Raw genomic sequence first — 26020 nt, 5'->3', positions numbered from 1 at the left:
ACTTTATAACAAAGACTTGCCTTTCCTGATTCAAATATCTTAGCATTTGATATTTGAAATTTTGCAATATTTTGTACTATCAAACATTAAACTTTTCATTGAGGCTGTTCATCATGTCCATCAACTCACAAGACTAGAAATTTGATAATAAATTTTGCCATCATCATTCATTAAGGAAGTCCCAGGTATGTGGTATTCATACACACCTGTATGAATAGGAGACACACCTAGGTGTGAATTACAACTGTTTATGGTTTGATGAGTGATAACGACCAGCAAACACAGCTCTTATCAAACATATAGGGTTGTTTTTAGATACCATTGTTTTATGATGGGGTAGAGTCAATGCTTGAAATATATAAATGGCCTGTACTAAGCACATCCTTATGCCAACAATTAAGTATGGAAATTTAAACAGTGATATTTCTCATACTAAAAATGGCTTTATTGGTCTATTGAAAATTTGAATTCTGAAAGCATTAGAAAAAAAATAACATGATCGAACAGTACACCTTTTTCTATTAAACTATGGAATTGATAGGAAAAAAACCCACAAAAAAAACAGATGTTTCAGCTAAAAACAAGTTGGGGAGGGAAAACAAGTTGGGGAAAGAAGGGACTAAGAAGCAGATAATAAATCTGTCTGGAATGTTTCCAGGTCACTAGGACTCATTATTTTTTCCCCTAAACAGCTAAAGGCCATTAAAAGTGGAGACTAGCTTTTTAGGGGAATGGAAGTAAAAATGCCTACAGGGCTAGACAGTGAAGGCGGGCAAGTGAAGCCAGCCAAGTACAAGAAAAATCACAATGCTTTGGTCTTTCCAGTTTTCTACCCTTTATAGAGATGTGGGTACACAGAATTTTCCCCTGACGATAAAAAACAGCAGTGTGGACATGATGGCAAAGACAGGTGCTCTTTGGTCTAGGTGTTGGGGAGCAGTGGAGAGTGCTGGGGACCCTGAGGGCCTGGGGTGGATAGGCCCCACCCAACGGGGCAGCTTTGACCGCTCTTCAAGCATTGTTTTTTAAAATTTTAGCTGTCCTGGGTCTTCGTTGCTGTGCACAGGCTTTCTCTAGTTGGGCTGAACAGGGGCTACTCTCTTTTTTAAACTGTTTATTTTGTATTGGGTATAGCCGATTAACAAACAATATTGTGATAGTTGCAGGTGAACAGTGAAGGGACTCAGCCATCAGTTCAGTTTGGTTCAGTCACTCAGTGGTGTCTGACTCTTTGCGACCCCATGAATCGCAGCATGCTAGGCCTCCCTGTCATCACCAACTTCCGGAGTTCACTCAGACTCACGTCCATCGAGTCCATGATGCCATCCAGCCATCTCATCCTCTGTCGTCCCCTTCTCCTCCTGCCCCCAATCCCTCCCAGCATCACAGTCTTTTCCAATGAGTCAACTCTTCGCATGAGGTGCCCAAAGTACTGGAGTTTCAGCTTTAGCATCATTCCTTCCAAAGAAATCCCAGGGCTGATCTCCTTCAGAATGGACTGGTTGGATCTCCTGGCAGTCCAAGGACTCTCAAGAGTCTTCTCCAACACCACAGTTCAAAAGCATCAATTCTTCGGCACTCTGCCTTCTTCACAGTCCAACTCTCACATCCATCCATGAATACTGGAAAAACCATAGCCTTGACTAGACGGACCGTTGTTGGCAAAGTAATGTCTCTGCTTTTGAATATACTGTCTAGGTTGGTCATAACTTTTCTTCCAAGGAGTAAGCGTCTTTTAATTTCATGGCTGCAGTCACCATCTGCAGTGATTTTGAAGCCCCCCAAAATAAAGTCTGACACTGTTTCCCCATCTATTTCCCATGAGGTGATGGGACCAGATGCCATGATCTTCGTTTTCTGGATGTTGAGCTTTAGGCCAACTTTTTCACTCTCCACTTTCACTTTCATCAAGAGGCTTTGTAGTTCCTCTTCACTTTCTGCCATAAGGGTGGTGTCATCTGCATATCTGAGGTTATTGATATTTCTCCTGGAAATCTTGATTCCAGCTTGTGTTTCTTCCAGTCCAGTGTTTCTCATGATGTACTCTGCATAGAAGTTAAATAAGCAGGGTGACAATATACAGCCGTGACGTACTCCTTTTCCTATTTGGAACCAGTCTGTTGTTCCATGTCCAGTTCTAACTGTTGCTTCCTGACCTGCACACAGATTTCTCAAGAGGCAGGTCAGGTGCTCCGGTATTCCGATCTCTTTCAGAATTTTCCACAGTTTATTGTGATCCACACAGTCAAAGGCTTTGGCATAGTCAATAAAGCAGAAATAGATGTTTCTCTGGAACTCTCTTGCTTTTTCCATGATCCAGTGGATGTTGGCAATTTGATCTCTGGTTCCTCTGCCTTTTCCATAGTGAAGTAGCTCAGTCGTGTCCGACTCTTTGCGACCCCATGGACTGTAGCCTACCAGGCTCCTCTGTCCATGGGATTTTCCAGGCAAGAGTGCTTGAGTGGATTGCCATTTCCTTCTCCAGGGGATCTTCCCAACCCAGAAATCAAACCTGGGTCTCCCGCATTGCAGGCAGACTCTTTACTGTCTGAGCCACCAGGGAAGCTTTTTCCATACATAAACATAAATCTATTCTCTTCCAAACTCCCCTCCCATCTAGGCTGCCATATAACATTGAGCAGAGTTCCATGTGCCATATACAGTAGGTCCTTGTTGGCTATCCACTCCAGATATAGCAGTGTGTACAGGTCAGTTCCAAACCCCATAACCATCTCTTGTCCACATCCTTTCCCTGCCTGGGGGCAACTCTGTGTTGCGATTCATTGCAGTGGCTTCTCTTGTTGCAGAGCATGGGCTCTAGGCATGTGGGCTCAGTTGCCCCTTGTCATATGGGATCTTCCCAGACCAGGGATTGAATCCATGTCCCCTGTACTGGCTGGCAGATTCTGTAACCACTGGATGACCAGCGAATTCCCCCCTTAAGCATTTAACTGAAGGCTGCCTCATGGAAATGTAAAGTTTTTAAGAAAAGTCCTTCCCATGGCTGCCTCACGGGGATGTAAGGTTTTCAATGACTTTTCAAGAAAAGTCAGAATCTGGATTTTTCCCCCCTAGTATATAAAAATCACTTGATTTTTTAAATGCTGCCTTGATTTTGATAAGCACGCTGTTTTGATAAGCAAAACCCATCTGTGGAATAGCTCTGGACTGTAGATCCCATTTGTGACCTCTGCTTTAGATAAAGTGTTTCCATGCATTTAAGATTTCTTAATTTTACTTATGATATAAGTAGATCATAAGTCAGCTATCCTAAGATGTTAGCACCAGGCAAATTTCCTAAGAATTTAAGAAATGCCACATTGAACCAGATCAATGGTCTAATCAGCTCACTATTTTGCTTTTCAGAGTGGTACTCAGGGACCATTTGGGAAAGATTTATTCAAATTTTTTTTTTTTTTGGATGTAGACCATTTTTAAAGTCTTCATTGAAGTTGTTACAACATTGCTTCTGTTTTATGTTTTGGCCTTTTGGCCATGGAGCATGTGGAAATCTATCTTAGCTCCTTGACTAGGATCGAAACTGCATCCCCTGCTCCGCTGCACTGGAAGGCGAAAGTCTTAACCACTGAACTGCCAGGAAAGTCTCATTTGGGAAAGGCTTAGAGCTTAATCTCGTTGACTGTGGTCTCAGAAACTTAGGGGAGTACCACAAGCATTTTTGATTTTCTTCTTTTTGACTTGTAAAACATTTAAAGTGAGGGAAAAATAGAATAAATACTGTGTCTTTAGCTTTTTAAAAACTTAACATTTGCTCATAGTTGCTTGAGATATATTTTTATTTTTTTCAGATAGGTTTTTAAAATTTCATAATAAAACATGGATACTGCTGATGTTCTTGGTTACCATTCCTTTCCTGGATGATAGCCATCATCCCAAACTCTTTTAATCATGTCCATTTGTGTTTTTTAGCTTAAAAAATAAAACCATAATTTGAAAAGATACATGCACTCCAATATCCATAGCAGCACTATTTACAGTAGCCAAGATATGGAGGAAGGAACCTAAATGTCCATTGACAGATGAATGTATAAAGAGATAGGGTGTATATATATAAATACCCCATGTATATATATGACGGAATGTTACTCAGCCATAGAAAAGAATGAAATAATGCCATTTGCAGCAATATGGATGGATCTAGAGATTGTCATTCTAAGTGATATAAACCAGACAAAGACTAATATATGATACTGCTTATATGTGGAACCTAAAAAAAAAGTGATACACATGAACTTATATACAAAACTCACAGACATAGGAAACAAACTTATGGTTATCAAAGGGGAAAGCTGGGGGGGGAGGACAAATTAGGTGTTTGGGATTGACATACACACACTAGTATATGTAAAATAGATAATGAACAAGGACCTAACTGTATAGCATAGGAAACTATACTGGACATTTTGTAATAACTTATAAGGGAAAAGAATCTGAAAAAAAATAGATATTTTTGTACGTATAACTCACTTTGCTGTATGCCTGAAATGAACAGAACACTGTAAATCAACTATACTTCAGTGTTGTTTTTTGTTTAAGATATAAATCTTCCACCCATTAGCTTTGCCTAAAAGCCTGAACTATTTACAGATAGAGGCATAACCTGAAAACCACTTCCCAAGTAGTGGAAAAAGCAAATCCAGAAGCATGGGGACCATTGGTTAAATTACTTAATCTTTCCACGGACTAAGTTTTCTTTTGGGATAATGATCTTTGAACTTACCCACCCAACTTGGATGGAATGACAATAAAATGCAATAATGAGAATAAATGATCTTGGGAAAAGATAAAGTGTTATTCACATATCAGGTGCTAGCACTTTTATTAATCAATTCCTTCTGTGCCTCACCCCCTTCACAAAGTACTAGTTTATTTTATTTGTCCCCAAAGTTAAGGGAGTGTCCCTCATTCCTACTGAGTAAGAGCTTTTCGTCCCAGCTTGATTTCATAAACTTGGATTACCATCCTTCTTAGTCTTGTCTTTTCAGACAAAAAGATAGAATTGTTTCATTTTTAATTTCTCAGAAGTATTCGATTACAATTTTTGGAATTGTTTTCCTAAGCCTTTTCTAAGTCTGATATCCTTCTGGAGGCACAGAAGCCAAAATGCTTGCAGTATTACAGGAGCAAAAATTTTCCTTTATTAGGCTAAGGTTTGTTCAATATTTGGCAAACAAAATCACATGTAAGCAAAAAAACAAAGCAAATCAAACCATATCAAAACCACAATGACAGAATATCTCACACCCATTAAGATGGTTATTATCAAAAATTCAGCAAATAACAAATGTTGGCAAGAATGTGGAGAAACTGGAACCGTTATGCACTGCTGGTGGGAATGGATAAATGGTGCTGCTGCTATGAAAACAGTACTGTGGCTCCTCAAAAAATTAAAAACAGAATTATCTAATGATCCAGTAATTCTGTTTCTGGGTATATACCCCAAAGAATTGAAAGCAGAGTCTCAAAGAGATATTTATACACCTATGTTCATAGTAGTGTTATTCACAATAATAGAAAAGCAGAAGCAACACTAATGTCTAATAAGAGATAAATGGATAAACAAAGGGTGGATATACATATAATGGAATATTATTTAACCTTCAAAAGGAAGGAAATTCTGAGACATGCTATAACATAGGTAAACAGTGAACAAGGACTTTATGCTAAGTAAAATAAAATGAAAGTGAAAGTGAAGTCACTCAGTTGTGTCCAACTCTTTGCAACGCCATGGACTGTAGCCTACCAGGTTCCTTTCCATGGGATTTTCCAGGCAAGAATACTGGAGTGAAATAAGCCAGTCACAAAAAAACAAGTACTGTATGAAACTGTATGATTCCACATATATGAAATACTCAGATCAGTCAAATTCATAGAGACAGAAAGTAGAATAGCAAATGCCAAGAGCTGGGAGCTAGGCAGTTACTGTTTAATGGATATAGAGCTTTAATTTTATATGATGAAAAGAGTTTTGGGAGATTTGCAAATGTGGATGTACTTAACACAAACTTAAAAATGGTTTAAGATGATTAAAAAAAACAATAACAATACCCAAACCCAAAGTTAACTAAAGACTAGAGCAGAAAATTTCAGAGATTATGAGGACATTACAATCAGCCAGATAAAAGTCTCCATGAAACTGTACGCACCACCCAGAACATAATTTTTCTGCTGAGAAAGGTGGTTGGACTTCTCTAAATGTTTACCCATTGTTCACTCTAGTTCATCATCAACTTGCTCTGTCAATGGGATAATAAGACCCATCTTGTCATTATCTCAGAACCTAGGATATTATCATACATTTACAGGTTATTTTAGGAAGGGCTCAATAAATATTTGTTGAAGGAGGGACTGATGGATGGAATCACGGTTACATGTGTACCTGTGGAGATTCGGACCTAATACAGGTCCTGGGTTCACCATTTCCTAGCTCATCAGAGCCTATGCTTCTAAGCCTCATTTGTCTTAAGCATAATCTGAATAGAGTAGTCGTAACTACTACATAGAGTGACTGTGAAAATTAAACGAGTGAATGCTTAGCCTGGTGTCTGGGAGGAAAATCAAGGAAAGAAGTAAAGACAAACATGTAAGAAACAGTTGGCCGCCAACTCCTCACCATTATATTCATGTGCTTCCACTAGAAGACAGTATTTGGTAATTGCTTAATAAATATTTGGCTTCTCTGGTGGTTCAGTAATAAAGAATCCTCCTGCCAATGCAGAAAATGGCAGAATATGTGAGTTTGAACCCTGGGTTGGGAAGATCCCCTGGAGAAGGAATGGCAACCCATTCCAGTATTCTTGTCTATAGAATTTCATGAATAGAGGAACCTGGTGGGCTACAGTCCATGGGTCACAAAATGTCAGACACGACTGAGCGATTAAGCGTACACACACACACCCTATCCTTTAGTTGCTCTCAGTCAAGTGGAAGAGACAGGTATGGAAACACATGGTGGATTAAGGGTCCTGCTGGAGGCAGGTCTGAGGTGGTACAAAGTTCCATCCACCGTGCTGGAAGGCAGGATGATTTTGGTGAAGGTACTGAACTGGGTCATGAAAAATAGGTAGGGTTTCTCTAGGTGGAGAAAGGTGGAAAGAGCAGAGGGGATGAGATGTGTAAAGGCATGAAATATAGGTGAGGGAGACGAAACCACTAGACAGTTTCAAACAACTAGCTGTTTCCATGAAGCACAGAGCAAAATTGGGGGAAAGGAAAATAGTCTTAGTGAGACAGGTAGGGGGCAGATGCCCAGAGCTCATCAGCCTACAGAGAGGAGGTTTTTAATCCTCTTGGCAAGGAACATCTTAGAGGGTTTTAGCAGCACAGACCCAATCAGATACTTGCATGAAATGAAGAATAGGCAGGAGGGGCCAAGACTAGAAGGGACAGGTACAGTCAGGTGATCAACCAGTTAGGAAAAACTAGGAGAGCAGAGAATGGCTTCAGCGAAAGGGATGGGTATGAGAGATGTTAAGGAAGGTGAATTCAAATGTCTTCACTTTACTTATGCTATAGGTGAATGAAAACTTAAACCACCAGCCACATACACACTAAAGTCACACCTCCAAGATTTTTCATTTTGACATGTTGCCTAAAAATCCATGGTTGCGTGTAAACAATTAAGTGAGAGACAACAGACTGCAAATCACATCCAACAATGATTACCTCCACTGGCTTTTAGTGCTTTTGTTTCTAGCTGAATCCAAAGAGTTAACTTTGTTGAGATTCCATAGTTTGGTTTCAAACTGGAAAACAAAGTCCCCATCCCTGTGGATCAACTTCCAGTCTACAGGGGTTTAATCCTCAAGGAACCTAGCCAGGAGCTCTGGAAAGAAGCCCAAGGTATTCTGCCAGCATGAAGGGCAAGACTAGAGATGGTCAAGTTCAGTGTGATAGCTTGAGAGCAAGGAATTTGGTTCAAGAATGGAAAGGAGTGCTGGTGACAACTTGTAAGGGCAAACTTTTCATCTGTCTTAGGTACCATAAAAGAACTTGATCCTAAGCTTATGGGCAAGACCATAGTGCTGGGCCATGAAAGAAGATGAAAGGGTGAGAAACCCAACCAGAAGATTTAGAAGCTAAGCTGAAATACTGGATGTTGGCAGGCTTTCCAAGCACTCCAGAATTAACCCAGGTGAGTGAATTCTTCTGAAAAGCATCCTGTCTAAGGTAGGTAGCAGTGATCTGCAGCAGCAGAAGATAGGCATCACATAACAATTACAAGCTGTGAATAAAGGATTCACCTTAATAATAATGACAATTGGAAATTCTTTGTGTATCTACCTTTCTTCATATGCACTGCAGAGAATTAACAGTCATACTCTCATGTTCTTTGAAACAACTTTGCTCAAATATTTTAAAAAGCTCTTGACCAAGAGTTTCCAAGGTGCACGATCCAATCCTTGACTTTTATAGTTTTGTTTCCTCTCACCACCCCTATTCTCGTACACACCCCCCACCCCACACTGCTTCAAAAACATAAGACCAAAAAGGTCATGTCGAAACACAAACCAGATGCTTTACCATCAATGCAAGTACATTTTACAAACTAGGTTTTGGTTAAGCATCAAACCCCTGAATGTTTTCAGACTGTTACTGATAACAGGAGGTCAGTCAATCATTTGAGCAAAAGGGACGAACAAGTGAAAAAGCCAGTGTCTCACCCAGCTCCACGTCTTGATCATCGGTGAGCACAAGAATGATGTTGGGTCGTATGTTTTTTCTCTCCTGCTGTATCCGTCCTCTGAATCTTGGGGACCTGATGCTGGAACTAAGGCTCCCCAGCAGCTGCGTGCCCAGGACAGCCAAAACCAGAGTACAGCAAGAATACTTCATTGTGCTTGCTCCAATGTCGCAAAACTGAGAAAATGTCTGTCTCCTGATTCCTGCAGGTCTGGGCAGTCAGAGAAAGGGGAGAGGGAAAGATGAAAATGAAATCCAAACCCCGGACACGGTTGCAGAAAAAGGACTACAACTCGGTGAGAACTGGCACATAAACTGGCAGAGAAAGGGCTGCCTGTGAGTCAGAAGCAGCAAACCCTCCCAGCGTAGGGTTGTGTTTTTTTTTAAGCGCTTGATTATTTTGCAAATTCACTTTTGTTCTTTATTCTCATTCCAACTTTTCCAATTTGAAAATTCATTGCCAAAATAGAATTTCCAGCACAGAGCTTGGATGTAAAAGCTTTCTGACAAGAGCTAATACCTGGAATTAGGTATCCCGGTTGAAGAATCAATTGCTGTAGTCAGAAGTGTTCAGGACATCTGCAGAGGGGGTCCTGGAATGGGGAGGAAAAAAATACAAAGGAAACGTCAATCAGAGATTCTGATACAGATTTTTGGTCTGAAACAGTCTCTTGAAACAGCATAAATATATATGTGTGTGTATATACATTATTTATTCACCATATATTTTACAGTATTTATATTAATTATATTTATGTATAATATAATATACAATGTATATTATAATATATATACATACACATATATAATTTAAAATCTGTACTCCAAAAGGAAGAAACAGAAGGAAACAACATTCAGAACTGCTTAACACATGACTTGAATAATATCTTCATTGCATAATCATAAACACAGTGATCTGGGTATCATCCCTGCTCATGTTTTAATAGCATTAATACTTTAAACATCCGCAAAGAAAACGGACGACTGATGAGGAAGAGCCAGCAGTGCCCGTGAAACCACAGTGCTCTGGAGTGTTTGCCTCTGGGAACCGTTAACTCACCTGCATGCGGTACTGAGTACTCATCAAGCAGAATGAAACGCAAAGCTGTCATTTGTCATCTGCATGATGTCACTCACTACCCAGGAGAGTTCTTTCTGCTGACAAAGACTTCAGAGTAACTGGCTGAGAGGGCAACCTTCCCCAGCCTCTGGAGAGCTCCTAACTGTCCTCCATCAATCACCAGGGGAAGAGGTGCTTCCTCCGGGCTGGGCTTGTCCCTCGGTCCAGTCTGCATACCCAGTGCATCAGTGCCGAAGGGGACAGAGCCCTCCTCTGACTGTCAGCGCCAGCCTCACTACTGTCCAGACCCGGGGCAGTGCTGCCAGCACCGAGGTTTGGCTTTGCCGCAGCAGATCTCAACCTGCAAAGCAAAATGATTGATGGGCTCTGAGGCTGGAGGTGACTCTTTCACCTTAAAAAAATAATAAAATCTGGAGGGGAGCATTGCAAAATCTTTGTAAGTCTGCACAGGAGGAGACTTCAGAGAGGGTTGGAAAAATGCCCCTTTCACTTTAGAACACTAAGCTGCTGGATGCTGTTCTTTAGGACTTCTGAAAGATAGCAAAGGGCTCATTAAAAAAAAACAAAAAAAGCATCTTTCTCTTGAATGTCATGAGGGAGCATCTGTATGGGAATTTCAACTGCCCTAAAATTAATTAGATAGCAGCTGGTTCCAGCACCCACTCTCTCCCCACACTTCTGAGGGTCTGTATTTTGATCCTCAACAGTCAACTGACATTAGATAAATACAAATCACAAATGAAGTGTGAGGAACCAGAATAAAATGAACTCTGTTGTTCACTTCCATGTCTTAAATTCTGGAGGGTGACATGAGGCAGTGAAAGAAGAAAGAAGGGTATACTGTTTCCCTCTGCCATACACATTATTGTGTTTTACACAAACACACACGCCCCCATTATTTTAAACTTTATGAGCTGTTTTGTAAACAGTTCTAATGCTTTTGACTCTGCAGCCTGTAATTATTCCTTGGGAGGGGAGGAGAGAGGGAGAGAGAAAGAGAGAGAGACAGAGAGAGAGAGAAAGACTCAATAAGAAGTAGGCTTTAAAACAAAAATCCAGTGTCTGCAGCAAGGCAGTCCTGACCACATTATCTGCAGAGTAACCAGCTAACCACCTCCGATTGATCCTGTGGCTTGAGAAAGTCAATATGCACAGTTTGGCGTGTGGGTTTTTTCTTGTTTTCTGTTTGGTAACAACTCGGGGTTATTTCAGTGATTGCGGAGCCTGCTGAACACTGAAAGCACGCAATTGTTCTGCCCTGACTGGTGGGTTTCTGAGCATTTGGTTCAAATCATGAGAAAACTGATAGGAGCATGAAAGGACAGGAAAGCGAAAGAAATGAGTGGAACAATGGGTCTCTCCCGTGGAGCATGCATCAGTCTAAAGAGTTAAACACAGAAATTTCTTAGAGGGTTGGTTCTTGAGGTAACAGAACTTTGCCCACCTCTCAAAGCCATGTATGAAGAGATAGTCAACAGGGTTTCTTGCATCACCGATCATTTAAACCAGCCTCTGCAGACAATGGTGACCCCAAAAATACAGCCAGACTCACACTGTATCGAGTGTGCGTGGTGCTTGGTTTAAATAATCAGTCACACACGTGACTTGACAATTAAGATGATGATAACATTCCTTGGAACCCAATCCATGTTCTGGGTTATTCTTTTCTTTATCTTATTTACTTTATTTCCTCTTTTAGGAAAAAGAAAATTAGCCTTAATGGCACCCTGTATAAACTACATTGAAAATCATTTCCTAACAAAGAAAAGAGACAGCAGAGAAGATGCAAGCTTTACCTCTAAAGTGTCTTGCCTTGCCTTTCTGGAGAGTTAAAAGGTGCGAAAGAGACCTACATTTTTTGTTTTGCTTTTTTTTCTGCCACAGTTTATTATTGATTCAGGGGATTCATATGTAAAAGCCGAGAAGCTGAGTGGTAAAGAAAACGGAACTTTCAGACAAGTCTGTTCAGCAGGAGCGCTCCCTTGACTAAAACACACAAAACACAGCACTCTGAAAAAAAAAAAAAACGTGTACACAGACAATTCTTTATTCAAAAATGACCTTTTAGAACCTCTCACTGCCTGGTTTCTACCTCCAGAAGGAAAAAAAGTGAAGAGGAAGAAGAAAAAACTGACAGACAAAACGCAGACCTGGACAAAGGAGACAAGGATGCAATGTTCGAACTGGATACTTGGTGGCGGACGACAAGTGTCCTTAGAGACTAACAATTTGTCTTGAGAAATAGTTGAAAATGGGAGAAATGTCAAAAGAGGTTTTTCTCACACATGTAAAGTGAACTTGAGGAACGGTGCTGTATTCATGAAGCGGGACCAGAACACAAACTGCTTTTTCTTTAGGATCTAAAATGAAAACACCAACTATCACTATGGCCAATTGATGGGGAAAGTTTGCAGCATTTTGTTTGGGGCAGTCAAGCCAACTATAAATGTGACATACTTTCAAGTCACATATAAAAGAAAGAAAAGACTGGGAAGCCTTCAAGCCAACTGGATAGCAAGTCTAGTTCACGTATGCTTATCTAGCAAACCCCCACATTAAAACAAAGCCCTCATTGCCCTCATGGGTTTAAGGGGGTCTCTGTCATCAACAAAGCCCCCCTTTGTCTAGGGGGGTGGGGTGGGATGGTGGTAATATGCTTGTCCACAGCCCTGGTTGTCAAGGTGTAATCTAGGCTTTGGGGGACCCTGAGATCTTCACAGATGGAATCCAAAAGACCAGAACTATTTTTTTTTTAGTAAGACTGGGTCTTTATCTTATGTTTATTTTTAATTATTATTTTTGGCTGTGCTGGCACATGGGGGCTTCTCTAGTTGCAGTGTGTAGTGTTCTCTTATTGCAGAGCCTGGGCTCTCCATTTGCCATAGTGAGATCAGCAATCCGTGTCATGGGGAATCTTAGTTTCTTGAGCAGGGATGGGACCCACACCCCCTGCATTGGAAGGCAGACTCTCAACCACTGGACTACCAGAGATGTCCCAGACCCGAGCTATTTTGATAAGAACGCCAACACTTCATCTCTCCTTTCCACTTTGTTGACATTTCCACTGATGGTCTGAAAGCAATGGTTGTTACAACTGCTTTAGCACAAATGCAGGGAGCATCACATATAGTTTTTTAAAAAAGCCAGTTTCACTCAAGATGAAGCTGTAAAATGATTAATTTGATTAAGCCCTGAGTGTCAAATACACATAGGCCTCCCAGGTAGCTCAGTGGTAAAGAATCTCCCTGCCAATGCAGGAGACGTGAATTCGATCCTTGGGTGGGTACAATTCTCTGGAGAAGGGCATGGCAACCCACTCCAGTATTCTTGCCTGGAGAATCCCATGGACAGAGGAGCCTGGCAGGTTATAGTCCACGGGGTCTCAAAGAGTTGGACACAACTGAACAACTGAGCATGTCCCTGTGTGCTCGAATTCATGTCTTTTAAATTTTCTGTTTTATCAGAGAAAAGGGACACATAAAACATACACACTGTGTATGGAGGTGTGATGCTTGTCGAGGGAAACCACTTGTGTGGCTAAGTTGTAAGGTGAACTGGATCCATCGTCTTTCTGTTTTTACTCAAACGCTATTTTTACTTGATAGAATTATTTGAACTCGGATTTTTGGAAGGCATTTCTTCAAGTCGTGAATGAACCAAGACTCACTTCAAGGAAAACAACTGACAGTATTTGTCACATTTGTTGCTAATGACAGAAATTTAGTTTTCAAGTCAAAAGCAAAATTTTGGAAAACTTTTATCTGCTACTGTGAGCTTGGCAGCTTCTCAATAGGTAAAACTTTTCTGATGACATTGATGTCGATATTAATAAATGTTGTTTTGTGATATAAAATGAAATATGTCAACATTTAGACTATTAGTATAAATCAGTGAACCAATACTTCCGAAATGACCAAATGCAATGTTACAAAATTATACAGAAGTTAAAAAATGCTCACTCAAAGTGCAAAATGACCACTGAATCTTAATATAAGAAAGTATTAAAAGCTCATTCATGTGGTTTCATATTTCTTATGACAACTGACCTATAGGAATCATTACTTGTCAAGTTTTGGTATAGTATCAAAGAAGATCTATAAGTATCTGAAAAAGCTTTTGAAATAATTCTCCATTTCCAACTATTTACCCATGGGAGGTTGAATTTTATTCCCATACCTCACCCAAAACAATACATTTCAACAGATTGAATGCAGAAACAGATATAAAAATCCAGTTCTCTTTTATTCAGATAAACATCAGATTTGCAAAAATGTGAAGCATGCCATTTTAACCACCAATATTCTTTGGTTTGCAAAATAGTTATTTTTCATAAAATATATCATTTAACATATGTACATATTATTTTTAATTAATAAATATTTTTTAAAATTCTCATTTTGAATTTTTATGTATCAATAGCTAAAATCCCCATAAAGTGAAAGCCACTCAGTCATGTCTGACCCTTGCAGCCCCATGGACTATATAGTCCATGGGATTCTCCAGGCCAGAATTCTGGAGTGGGTAGCTGTTCTCTTCTCCAGGGGATCTTCCCAACCCAGGGATCGAACTCAGGTCTCCCAAAATGCAGGCAGATTCTTTACCAGCTGAGCCACCAGGGAAGCCCCAAATCCCCATAAACACAAGCTTAATAAATTACTTTTATTTTTTAAAATTAATTTACTTTTTGGCTGCCTATATGGCATGCAAGCTCCTAGTTCCCTGACCAGGGATCAAAACTGTGTCCCTTGCACTGCGAGCATGAAGTCTTAACCACTGGACTTCCAGGGAAGTCCCACAAGTTTAATAATATAAAGGGATAAAAACACAATTTCAATAATACAAAAGGATTTCACGCTCAAAGGGTTTGAGAATTACTGGCCTAGAGTATACGGTTAAGCCCAGCCGTTCACGTCTAAGGCTATAGATTTGGCCCTAGTCACAAACTTAATTCATTCCTCCCTGCCCCTTAAAGCTTTGAAACTTTACTAAGTTAAATGCCTGATATCACTGTTCAGTGATGACATTCCGTGTTTTTTCTTTTTTAATCTGAGGATAACACAAAACTTTATAAATGAATGCCCACACATCTGAAGTATGAGAGAGATAGGCTCGGAACAACCCACACAGCACAGAAATCAACCTCTTAAGGATGAGGCAAAGGAATTGTTTCTAGCACAAAGCACTCCACTCCAGAGTGAAGACAGAGAAAAAAAGGGACACCATAACCAATCATAGCAGCAGGGGAGATTAGGCCAGCAGCATGCAATTATTCAAAGCTGAATTTAGCCAGAACACACTTAGTTTATCATTAGAGTGAAGTGAAATAGGACTATACTAGCAAGAAGGTGGAATTCCCCACTCCCAATTCCCCCAGTCAACAGAGTTCTCACATATCCTGGGGTCAGTTTACATGGTCCTCTTCCCTTAATTTTGACTTTCAAGTTTCCCATACATCACTTTTTTTTTTTTTTTTTTTTTCTATAGAGGAAGCCTTCAGTATGCGCTGGCTTCTTTATGATATATGTGAAACTATGAAGGAGCTAATTTCTTCTTTTAAAAACCCCATAGCTGGCAAAGTTCATCTACTGTTAATCACCAGAAAGCCTGTTCACGGATCTAATTTATTACAACTCCAAGCAAATAAGATAGAGAACAGTCTTCTTCTGGTGCAATAACATTTTTATACCCCTCGAATAATAAATCTCTTCCAGCCACCAATGACAGCTGGAAAGTGTGCATCTCTGACCTGGAGCATCTTTGAGGAAACACTTGGCTAAAGGATGAGATCCTCCTTGAACAATATTTGCTTTTCTTCCCTTTTCCCCCTTTCTGTTCTTTCTCCCCATAGCACTGTGAATAGTGACATTGGAAGGAACCTTGAAAAGTCATCTGTTCTCAAAATTGTTAGTGTTGATTATCCCCAGGGTATGGTGAGGCAGAGGAACAGATTCTATTTTTTTATTTCATTTATGTCTAAGCTGGATTTTCACCCATGATCTATTGCACAATAAAAATAGAAATAAGTATTTTTAAGCTTCCTAGGCTTTCTCTTTGTCTTCTCATTGAGGAAGAGGATAGAAAGAGATAAGCAGTGATAAAAATGAAGGGAGAGGCTATAGCAAGAAATGTACTTATGAGGGAGGTGGAAGGAGGGTATAAGAGGGGGAGACATATGTATACCTAAGGCCAATTCATGTTGATGTATAGCAAAAATCATCACAATATTGTAAAGCAATTATCCTACAATTAAAAATAAAATATAAATTAAAAAAAGAAGAAATGCACTTATGAGGATTATCCTACAAAGACAGGAATTACCTACATAACAAGGAGCTCACCAAGAACATTTTAGGAAATGCAAAGCATCCAAGATGGAGATTTTCCCAGCTTCTTTCAAAGAGAAATTAGCAAAGCAAAGGAAAACAAAGTGACCTAAAAATTATGAAAACAAAACAAAACCAGAAGGACCTGATATTTCTGAAGCAGATGCTACAGTGTCTTACAGATCTGATAACAGTCATGTGTTTCAGTGGTGGCCATGAGGTCCAAGATAAGGGGAATAAAAAGATTGCTGACTTTTAAAAAGGAGGACATTGGAAACTTCCGTTTGGATCTGACAATAGGAAGCATATTGATTAAAAAGAACCACAAATGTGATCTCAGACATCTTAGCTATGTCTTAAACTATACGGTTCATAATATTAAATTTGCCTTTGGTTTCATATACTTACACCTTAACTGTGTTGAAGTATCTTAAGGTATTATAGAAGTTAGCAGAAATAGTTTACTGCAGTAACAAGGAAAAACACACAAACAAACAAACATCAGCGATTTAGCACATACTGCAAGTCACACAAAGAGTGACAGGGAGCTTTGATCTGCTTGATCGTGCAGAGATACAGTCTGATGGGGGCACTGTTGTTTTATTGTTGCCATAGCTGGATGGAGAAGAAGAGGAAGAAAAAAACTGGAGATTCTTGTGGTAGAGCTTTTCATGGCTCCAACCCAGAAATGACTCCAATCACTTCTAATATTTCATTGGCTGAAACTAGTCACATGACCCCAACCAACTGCAAAATTGACAGCTCTGTGCTGAAGTGTGCTGAGCACTACCCTCTACCACAAGCATCACGTTTCATCTGTACCTTATGTATTTATCTTTTTTTCCTAACTTTTTGGGTTCACCAAAAAGTTTGCTGAGGTCTTTCTGAAAGATGTCATGGAAAAACTGGAAAGAACTTTTTGGCCAAACCAATAGATACACACACACATGTGCATAGTTAAGATTCACGTATAAATATATTCACACACACAGACACATATTAAAGTAATGAGGAAACAGTCTTCTTTGTATTTTAAAGTTCAACCATTCCTAGATAACTAAAAATGTACCTTTGAAAAAAGTCGGGAATTCTGGGGACATATTTTGTTTTAGTCTGTTTCTCTGATGTGTATCATTTGGCACAATATGAATTTATTTCAAAGTTCCACAATTCTTGTGATACGGTTTAAGTTGAAGAAAATAAAAAATACTCAGGTGCTATATTTAGATTTCAAAAGCATTTCTCAAAATATTTTCTTATAGTTAACATCTTTGTGAGGAAAGGGGACCACCTGACTTTAAAAATTAAGCCACAGTCAAGAGAGTTTGTGCTGGCCTATTTTCTATGTGATAAAGCTCACTACCAACATAACACACTTTAACATTTCTAAGGCTTTAAATACAGCAGCTGAGCACCAAAGAATTGATGCTTTTGAACTGTGGTGTTTGAGAAGAATCCTGAGAGTCCTTTGGACTGCAAGGAGATCCAACCAGTCCATCCTAAAGGAATATTCATTGGAACGATTGAATATTCATTGGAAGGACTGATGCTGAAGCTGAAACTCCAATACTTGGGTCAACTGATGTGAAGAACTGACTCATTTGAAAAGACCCTGATGCTGGGAAAGATTGAAGGTGGGAGGAGACGAGGATGACAGAGGATGAGATGGTTGGATGACATCACCAACTCAATGGACATGAGTTTGAGTAAACTCCGGGAGCTAGTGATGGACAGGGAGGCCTGGAGTGCTGCAGTCCATGGGGTTGCAAAGAGTCGGACACGATTGAACAACTGAACTGAACTGAACTGAAATACAGCAGAGTGGATATACAAGTTCCTTCCAAGGGACCCTGCTGGCCTCCTGTGGAGTCATGATGCAGAAAAGGAAGTCTGGGAACACACTGTGAAAAATGAATATGCATTTCAAAAGACAGCAAATTCTAGTTCTTAGCTCAAGATTTAGGGATGAGTTATGGGGAATTCATAGTGGCGATAGTGGTAAAGAACCCGCCTGCCAATGCAGGTCGGGAAGACCCCCTGGAGGAGGGCATGCAACCCACTCCAGTATTCCTGCCTGGAGAATCCCATGGACAGAGGAGCCTGGTGGAGTCCATAGAGTTGGACATGACTAAAGTGACTTAGCACGCACACATGCATGTATGGGGAATAGCTCTGTTTTTTAATTTTTCCTTCCACAATGTATTCCTTACAGGAAAGCCTTGGAAGAAAATCAAACATCCATATTTAAGTCAACTGCAGTTCTCAGAGATCCATTTTCAAAAGAAACCCTAAAATTCAGATTTTGGTGTCATTTAGTTGCTAACTTGTGTCTGACTTTTTGCAACCCCATGGACTGTCCTGTACCATCTCTTGGAGATTGCTCAAACTCATGCCCATTAAGTCAATGATGCCGTCCAATCATCTCATCCTCTGTCATCCCCTTCTCCTCCAGTCTTCAATCTTTCATATTAGTTCATGTATTATTTCAAAAATACTTCCTTCACAAGTTGTACTGGGAAATGCTGGTTTGAGTTTTGGGGCGAGAGGTTAAATATATCATTCTCAGTCTTTATATGACAAAAATCACCTTCAATATCCTATTCTGTTCAGACTGTCATCATTCCTTCAGTTGTATACTTATCTCCAGTGACTACCAAGCAAAGTTATACATTTATCAAGTAAAAAAAGCAACTCTACTGAAGTTTCAGGTGAGATTCAGGTTGGCAATCATGGAAAATATAATTACAGTAGGACAAACTGAGTAACTAGCAGGCCTCACTAGGAAAATTAATTTACTGATTATAACCATAAAGCACACAGAAAGCATACAGCAAAGATAAATTTTCTACCCATTTTTATTGACATCCATCTGATTTATGGCATTCTTGTCCAATCAAATTCATCTGCTAACTCTTAAAATAGTATTTGGATGTAGAGATATTTATCTCAGACTTCAGGTGAATTAGCACCTGAAGAGACCCAGTATGACATTTTTAAAGCCATAAATTCACTACCACTGATTTGAATGACAGTGCTTACATTGAAGGCCTGTAGTAACCTGAAACTTAAAATACAACTTCTGTCTTAGTTTTTTGTCTGAGCAGAAGCTGGGAAATATTTTAGCTAATGAAAACCCATATTTTACTCTATTGTTAAAAAAAGTGAACTTTATGAAGTCTTTTTATTTTACTTTTTATTTTTATTGGTTGTGCTGGGTCTTCGTTGCTGTGCACGGACTTTAGTAGTTGCAGCGCATGGGCTTAGTTGCTCCAAGGCATGTGGAATCTTCCCGGACTGGGGATTGAACTCTGATCCCTTACATTGGCAGGCGGATTCTTATCCACTGTATCACGAGGGATGCCCTATGAACTTTTAAGCAGAGGAATTTATAGAATGAAAAAAGAGCTGTATTATCACTGTAAACTATTATCTATCATATCTGTAAAATAATTTTCCTGAAAAGGCTCAGATTATGATGTATGTCTATGGATATTTGGGGCAAATGTATGTTTACTGTCACTAGAGTATCTTTATAAATAGATGTTTACAGCTGGCCAAGTCCCTAAATATCATCTACTATACTTCTATACTACAAATACTCAATGTTGCTCTACTTCTAGAATTTATTTTTTCATTAACAACTCTACTTTGTTTTAAACCTTCATTTCTCAGCACACACAACACCAGCACTTGTCACACAAAGGAGCTGATATAATTAAGCCAAATGATGTGCCCCACAAGTAAAATCAGCCATTCATGAAAGCTGGTCACCAGAGGCCATTTCAAACAATGCATATTTCAAAGTAATCTAAAGTAATCCCTTCTCTCCAGATTTGGTTTCCATGAAGTCTGAAGCACATGTGCACTGCAAAAAGGAGGCTTATTAAAACCTGATGTGATATCAGAGATTATAATGCAACACGGTTGGGCTCATTTTAATATGAGTCTTCAAGAAGAAAGCGATTTTCAATTATATTTGGAGTAGGGTGCCATTGCCTTCTCCGAATAATATTTGTAGGCTTACTAGAACATTATGCATATAAAGGTATGTGATGTTTACTTATTAAGGAAAAAATGAAGAATGCTCTCCTGTTATCTGAATCAGGCTTGTATATAAAATTTGCATATAAAAGTGGAGGAGAAACTAAAACAGTTTTTACTGATGGACAGATTAGCTAAGGGCAGCATGTGTTTATATAACTCTAAAGAGTGAGGAGTTTAGGTTGTTTAGAAAATTCCTTACAAAGTTGTGAATCTCTAGTATACCATTCTCTTGGCTCGCTATGGTGTAACATTATCAAAATGTGTCATGGCAGTGGCACGGCACGGCAGCTTCAAAACACTAGTTGTCATCATTAGTGGAACTGGCTTATTGGGTAAGTCTGGCTGCCTATGAAGTTTACCAAGACTTTCAGTCCTGGTGAGTCTCTGGAAGCTTTGTTTGTTTGTTTTCCGTAACCCTTTTTCTATTTGCTGGTTGTAGTTAGTTTCAATCGCAGATGAAAATACAAAGAATTAGATTAGATATGCTTCTGGTCCCTCCATTTCAGGATCTCCTGCCTACAGCTTTGTACCCTTGAAAGTCAAACAAAAGGAAAGTTGTACATGATCATGAATGGGTTCACAAAATGAGCAGAGAGCAACACCCTAACACAGAAAATCTGCTGTTCCCCATTGGAACATGGCTTCACAAACCTGATTATATATAAGAGAGGAGGGAAGTCACCTCCTTTGCTCTAGAGAGCTAACGTGAAGGAGGCAGTCTTGAACATTGGAATATTAATATTAACAGCACCTCTGAGCGTGAAGGTGTTACAGAGTAAATGTTAATGTCCCCCACTGCATTCATATGTTGAAATCCTAACTTCCAGTGAAACGGTATTAGGAGGCAGAGTCTTCAGAAAAGTGATTAGGTTATGAGGCTGGAACCCTCAGAAATGGAATTAAAGCCCTCATAAAATGGACCACAGAGAGCTCTCCCCGCCCCCACCTTCTACCATATGAGGACACTGAGAAGATGGTCATCTATGAACCAGGTAGTGGACTCTCACCAGATACCCCATCTACTAGCACCCTGATCTTGGATTTCCAGCTTTCAGAACAATACAAAATCAATGTTTGATATTTAAGTCACCAATCTATGGTGTTTTTGTTATAGCAGCCCAGACAGACTAAGACAAGGGACCTTAAAGTTCACCTAGAACTTCTCTGACTGTGTGGATCACAACAAACTGTGGAAAATTCTTAAAGAGGTGGGAATACAGGACCACCTGACCTGCCTCCTGAGAAATCTGTATGCAGGTCAGGAAGCAACAGTTAGAACTGGACATGGAACAACAGACTGGTTCCAAATCGGGAAAGCAGTATGTCAAGGCTGTATATTGTCATCCTGCTTATTTAACTTATATGCAGACCACATCATGTGAAATGCCAGGCTGAATGAAGCACAAGCTGGAATCAAGACTGCGGGGAGAAATGTCAATAACCTCAGATATGCAGATGACACCACCCTTATGGCAGAAAGTGAAGTAGAACTAAAGAGCCTCTTGATGAAAGTGAGAGGAGAGAAAAAGTTGGCTTAAAACTCAACATTCAAAAAACTAAGATCATGGCATCTGGTCCCATCACTTCATGGCAAATAGATGGGGAAACAATGGAAACTGTGGGAGACTTTATTATTTTGGGCTCCAAAATCACTGCAGATGGTGATTGCAGCCATGAAATTAAAAGACACTTGCTCCTTGGAAAAAAAACTATGGCCAACCTAGACAGTATATTAAAAAACAAAGATATTACTTTATGAATAAAGGTCTGTCTAGTGAAAGCTATGGTTTTTCCAGTAGTCATGTATGGATGTGAGAGTTGGACTATAAAGAAAGCTGAGCAACAGAGAACTGATGCTTTTGAACTGTAGTGTTGGAGAAGACTCTTGAGAGTCCCTTGGACTGCAAGAAGATCCAGCCAGTCCATCCTAAAGGAAATCACTCCTGAATATTCATTGGAAGGACTGATGCTGAAGCTGAAACTCCAATACTTTGGCTACTTGATGTGAAAAACTGACTCATTGGAAAAGACCCTGATGCTGGAAAAGACTGAAGGTGGGAGGAAAGGGGATGACAGAGGATGAGATGGTTGGATGGCATCACTGGCTCAATGGACATGAGTAGGCTTCAGGAGTTGGTGATAGACAGGGAAGCCTGGGATGCTGCAGTCCATGGGGTCGCAAAAGAGTTGGACATGACTGAGGGACTGAACTGAACTGACAGCACCAATAAAAATGTCCCTGGTGGATATCACAGAATTCATCAGGCCACCTGTTTAGTTTGGGGTAGAATTAAGATTAAAAATCTGTCCCTTTAATGGAACAAAAATCTGTCCTCCTATCTTCCAGGTATTTAATCATGCTCTATTCTACTGAGCCATACAAAATAATTCTATATTCTTCTCAATAGCAAATGCTTTAAATATTTGAAGATTGTTTCCAACTAAGTCCTGAATCTTTTCCTCTTAATAAACAAACTTATGAGGTAAATTATGGGAGTGCAGTGGAAGGGGTAATTTTGAATTGGGTCATTGGTTGGTTAAGTATTATCTCAATAGATCCAACAAAGCTGTAGTTACACAGATAGGAAGCCAGTATACTTAACTGTCCATCTGACTCAAAGGAATTGCTTTTCAAGTTCACCAAGAAAAATTCCTTATACACCACTACTTTCGTGTTTGGACTAAATTCAACTCAGAAATCATTCAAAATTTCCATAAGTAATTCATTAATCAGATTTTTGACAATTTTGATAAAACTTTATTTGTAAGCACTGAAATTTAAATTTCATATAAATGACATGTCACACAATATTATTCCTTTTGATTATTTTATTTTTTTAATTGGAATATATTTGCTTTACAACACTGTGGTTACTTTTTGCTGTACAACGAAGTGACTCAGTTATATGTATGGATCCCTCCCCTCATGAGCCTCCATCCCTCCCCTTTAGGTCATCACAGAACAACAAGCTGAGCTCCCTGTGCCATACAGCAGGTTAACCCTCTAGCTATCTGTTTTACTATTAATCAATTTTATTGGAGCATAAAGCCAGACAAGAAAGATGAAGGTCTAGGCTAAGAATCCTAATCCAAGAACTCGACGTTTTTCCTTCCAATTTAGGTCACTGATTTCTCTCTTGATTTTGAGAAAGTTTTCCTTCTAAGGAAAACATCTTCTTTACCACATTTGGCTTCTGTTTCAGAACGTGTGTGTGTATGCTCAGCCATGTCTGACTCCTTGAGACCCCATGGACTGTAGTCCCCAAGGTTCCTCTGTCCATGGAATTTCCTAGGCAAGAATACTGGAGTGGGTTGCCATTTCCTATTCCAGGGGATCTTGCTGTCCCAGGGATCAAACCCAAGGCTTTGTTTGACATCTCCTGCACTGGGAGGCAGGTTCTTTACCACTAATGCCACCTGGTAAGCCCAGTTTCAGCATATTGGATACTTTAAAAGAGCCATGCAAGAGAAGAACCATTTTACTATTAAATAAAGGCCCCAAGCTGAAGTACTTAAATCATAAGGTAGAGCAGGGCTCTCTATAATCAGTGGAAGTCTTGTTAGTTTTTCCAGAGTTCCTGATTCACAGGGAGGGCCCAAGATACTGCAAGTCTAACAAGTTCCTGTGGGGTGCTGATGCTGGTAGTACTGGCCCAGGGTAGAGCAATCAACTCACTCACTTTAGCAAAAGGAAAAGCAGGTGGAACCAGGCCTGGGGGAGGCACTTCAGGTCTTTTCCTGTGGGTTGATGGCTCAGGCCTTGGCATTGGCTGAGACAGCTGATCATTCACAAAACAGGACTCTGGGGATTGCCAATTATTTCACAGCTGATAGGATCATTCTCTAAGATCATCTTTTGCAGAGTTGCTGAAAAGGCAAGCTTTCAACACACCCCCTAGGAATTGAAAGAGTTTTCTGCTAGAGAGCAAATATCCAAAAATGTTCTTTGGAGCAGCTTTCAAAGGACCCTCTCATATTCTTTTCTATATATTCTCTTTCAATATCTGAAGGAACTAGGTTCCACAAATCCTTGCATATGTGAATTAGCGAAGTCTCACAGTGGCACGGTGTGAGGACGAAGTCTGTTACATTTGTTACACGATGGTTGCGCACTAAGACAGGTTTACCAATCACCACCACTGGTTTTCCACCTTTAGGTAAACTCTTACTAGTGATTAAGGCAGCAGAGTTACTGCTTCTGTTTTAAGGAAGCCCGTCTTCAGTTTGCTAATTCTGTCCAGCCGTCTCTGCCAATCGCCCATTCTGGGTCTTTCACTCTGATTTATCACCTCCTCTTTGAGACACCAGCAGACAAATACAGATGCAGTAAGAAAACAAACTGACTCAATGACACAGCATGATCCCAGAAGGTATCAACCCGCCGCAGTATGCAACACACATTCGGTACTCTGGGAACCCCCAGGCTGAATTCTCCTTCTGATGCTGAGCAAGAGGAGGAAAAGGGATGAGGCCACGCAAAAGTGAACTGGGAAATAGGACAGAACTTCCTGAAACTACTGTGGTGGGCGGAAACAGAAGGAAGGTCAAGTTTGCAACCTTCCAGACTTTCTTTGTCAGAGAAAGCAATGGCACCCCACTGCAGTACTCTTGCCTGGAAAATCCCATGGATGGAGGAGCCTGGTAGGCTGCAGTCCATGGGGTCGCTGAGAGTTGGACGCGACTCAGTGACTTCACTTTCACTTTTCACTTTCATGCATTGGAGAAGGAAATGGCAACCCACTCCAGTGTTCTTGCCTGGAGAATCCCGGGGACGGGGGAGTCTGGTGGGCTGCCATCTATGGGGTCGCACAGAGTCGGACACGACTGAAGCGACTTAGCAGCAAACTTTCTCTGTGTATCTTTGACTCTTGTAGCAGCTACTTCTTAGTTAACTGAGTCATCCTGGTCGAGAAGAGATAGGAATTCTGGAATCTGGGTTTACCAGTTGCCTGACTTTGGGGCATGTATTCCAGCACCCTGTGACAGCTGTGGGGACCTGGGCACGTCTCAGAAGTGGCACATCTTAGAAGTGGCACATCTTAGATTTGTGGCCTTCCCCTCCAGCCCTCCATTTTCTTGTCGATTTCCTCTTCATTCCTCACATACAACTGCCCCTACATGCTCCTTGACTATGTCAAGTCCTCCACCACTCCCTCCTTCCTTCTGCTTTCATGGGTCTCCAACCTTTTACTATTTCCAACATGTGGATCAGACTTTACTCTTTTATCAAGAAGCAACAGGGACTTCCCTGGTGATGCAGTGGTTAAGAATCTGCCTGCCAGTGCAGGGGATGTGGGTTCGATTCCTGGTCAGGAAACTAAAATCCCACATGCCACAGGGTAACCAAGCTTGTGTGCCACAATGAGAGAAGCCCACGTGTCATTACTAGAAAAAGCCTGCTCACCACAATGAAGACCCAGTGCAACCAAAAATTTAAAAACAAATAAGATAAAACACACAATATAAAAAGAAATAACAATTTTCACTAATAGCCATTGAGCACTTGAAAAGTGAAAGCGTTAGTTGCTCAGTTATGTCCGAATCTTTGTGACCCCATGGACTATACCCTACCAGGCTCCTCTGTCTTATGAGATTTTCCAAGAATACTGGAGTGGGTTGCCATTCCCTTCCCAGGTGAACTTACCAACCCAAGGATCCAACTCAGGTCTCCTGCATTGCAGGCAGATTCTTTATCATCTGAGCCCCCAGGGAAGCCTATATCATGTACTAAAACTTGTCTTCAGCCCCTTTTATCCCCACCATGTACCAATGAAGCAGGCACTACTACTGCTCTTTTTTTTTTTTTTTTAATGAGGAAATTGAGACTCAGAGAAGTTAAGGAATTCATCCAAGGATACACAGCAGCAGG

At 40.3% G+C, this 26020-nt stretch overlaps 1 protein-coding gene across 1 annotated transcript in view; it reads right to left on the bottom strand.

Moving 5' to 3' along the window:
• SULF1 (sulfatase 1) overlaps window positions 1-26020 on the bottom strand; it is a 154621-nt gene that overhangs the window by 82996 nt on the left and 45605 nt on the right. The window contains exons 2-3 of the mRNA XM_068984050.1: window positions 9224-9296; window positions 8685-8914 (exon numbers count right to left, since the gene is read on the bottom strand). Coding sequence (XP_068840151.1) covers window positions 8685-8856 — 172 coding nt within the window. The 5' untranslated portion in view covers window positions 8857-8914; window positions 9224-9296. The remainder of the gene's footprint in view (window positions 1-8684; window positions 8915-9223; window positions 9297-26020) is intronic.

The sequence above is a fragment of the Capricornis sumatraensis genome, chromosome 11 (genome assembly GCF_032405125.1).
Source record: "Capricornis sumatraensis isolate serow.1 chromosome 11, serow.2, whole genome shotgun sequence".
NCBI classification, from domain to species: domain Eukaryota; kingdom Metazoa; phylum Chordata; class Mammalia; order Artiodactyla; family Bovidae; genus Capricornis; species Capricornis sumatraensis.
Note: the sequence above shows the minus strand (reverse complement) of the source record. Positions and strands in the feature narration are given on the sequence as shown.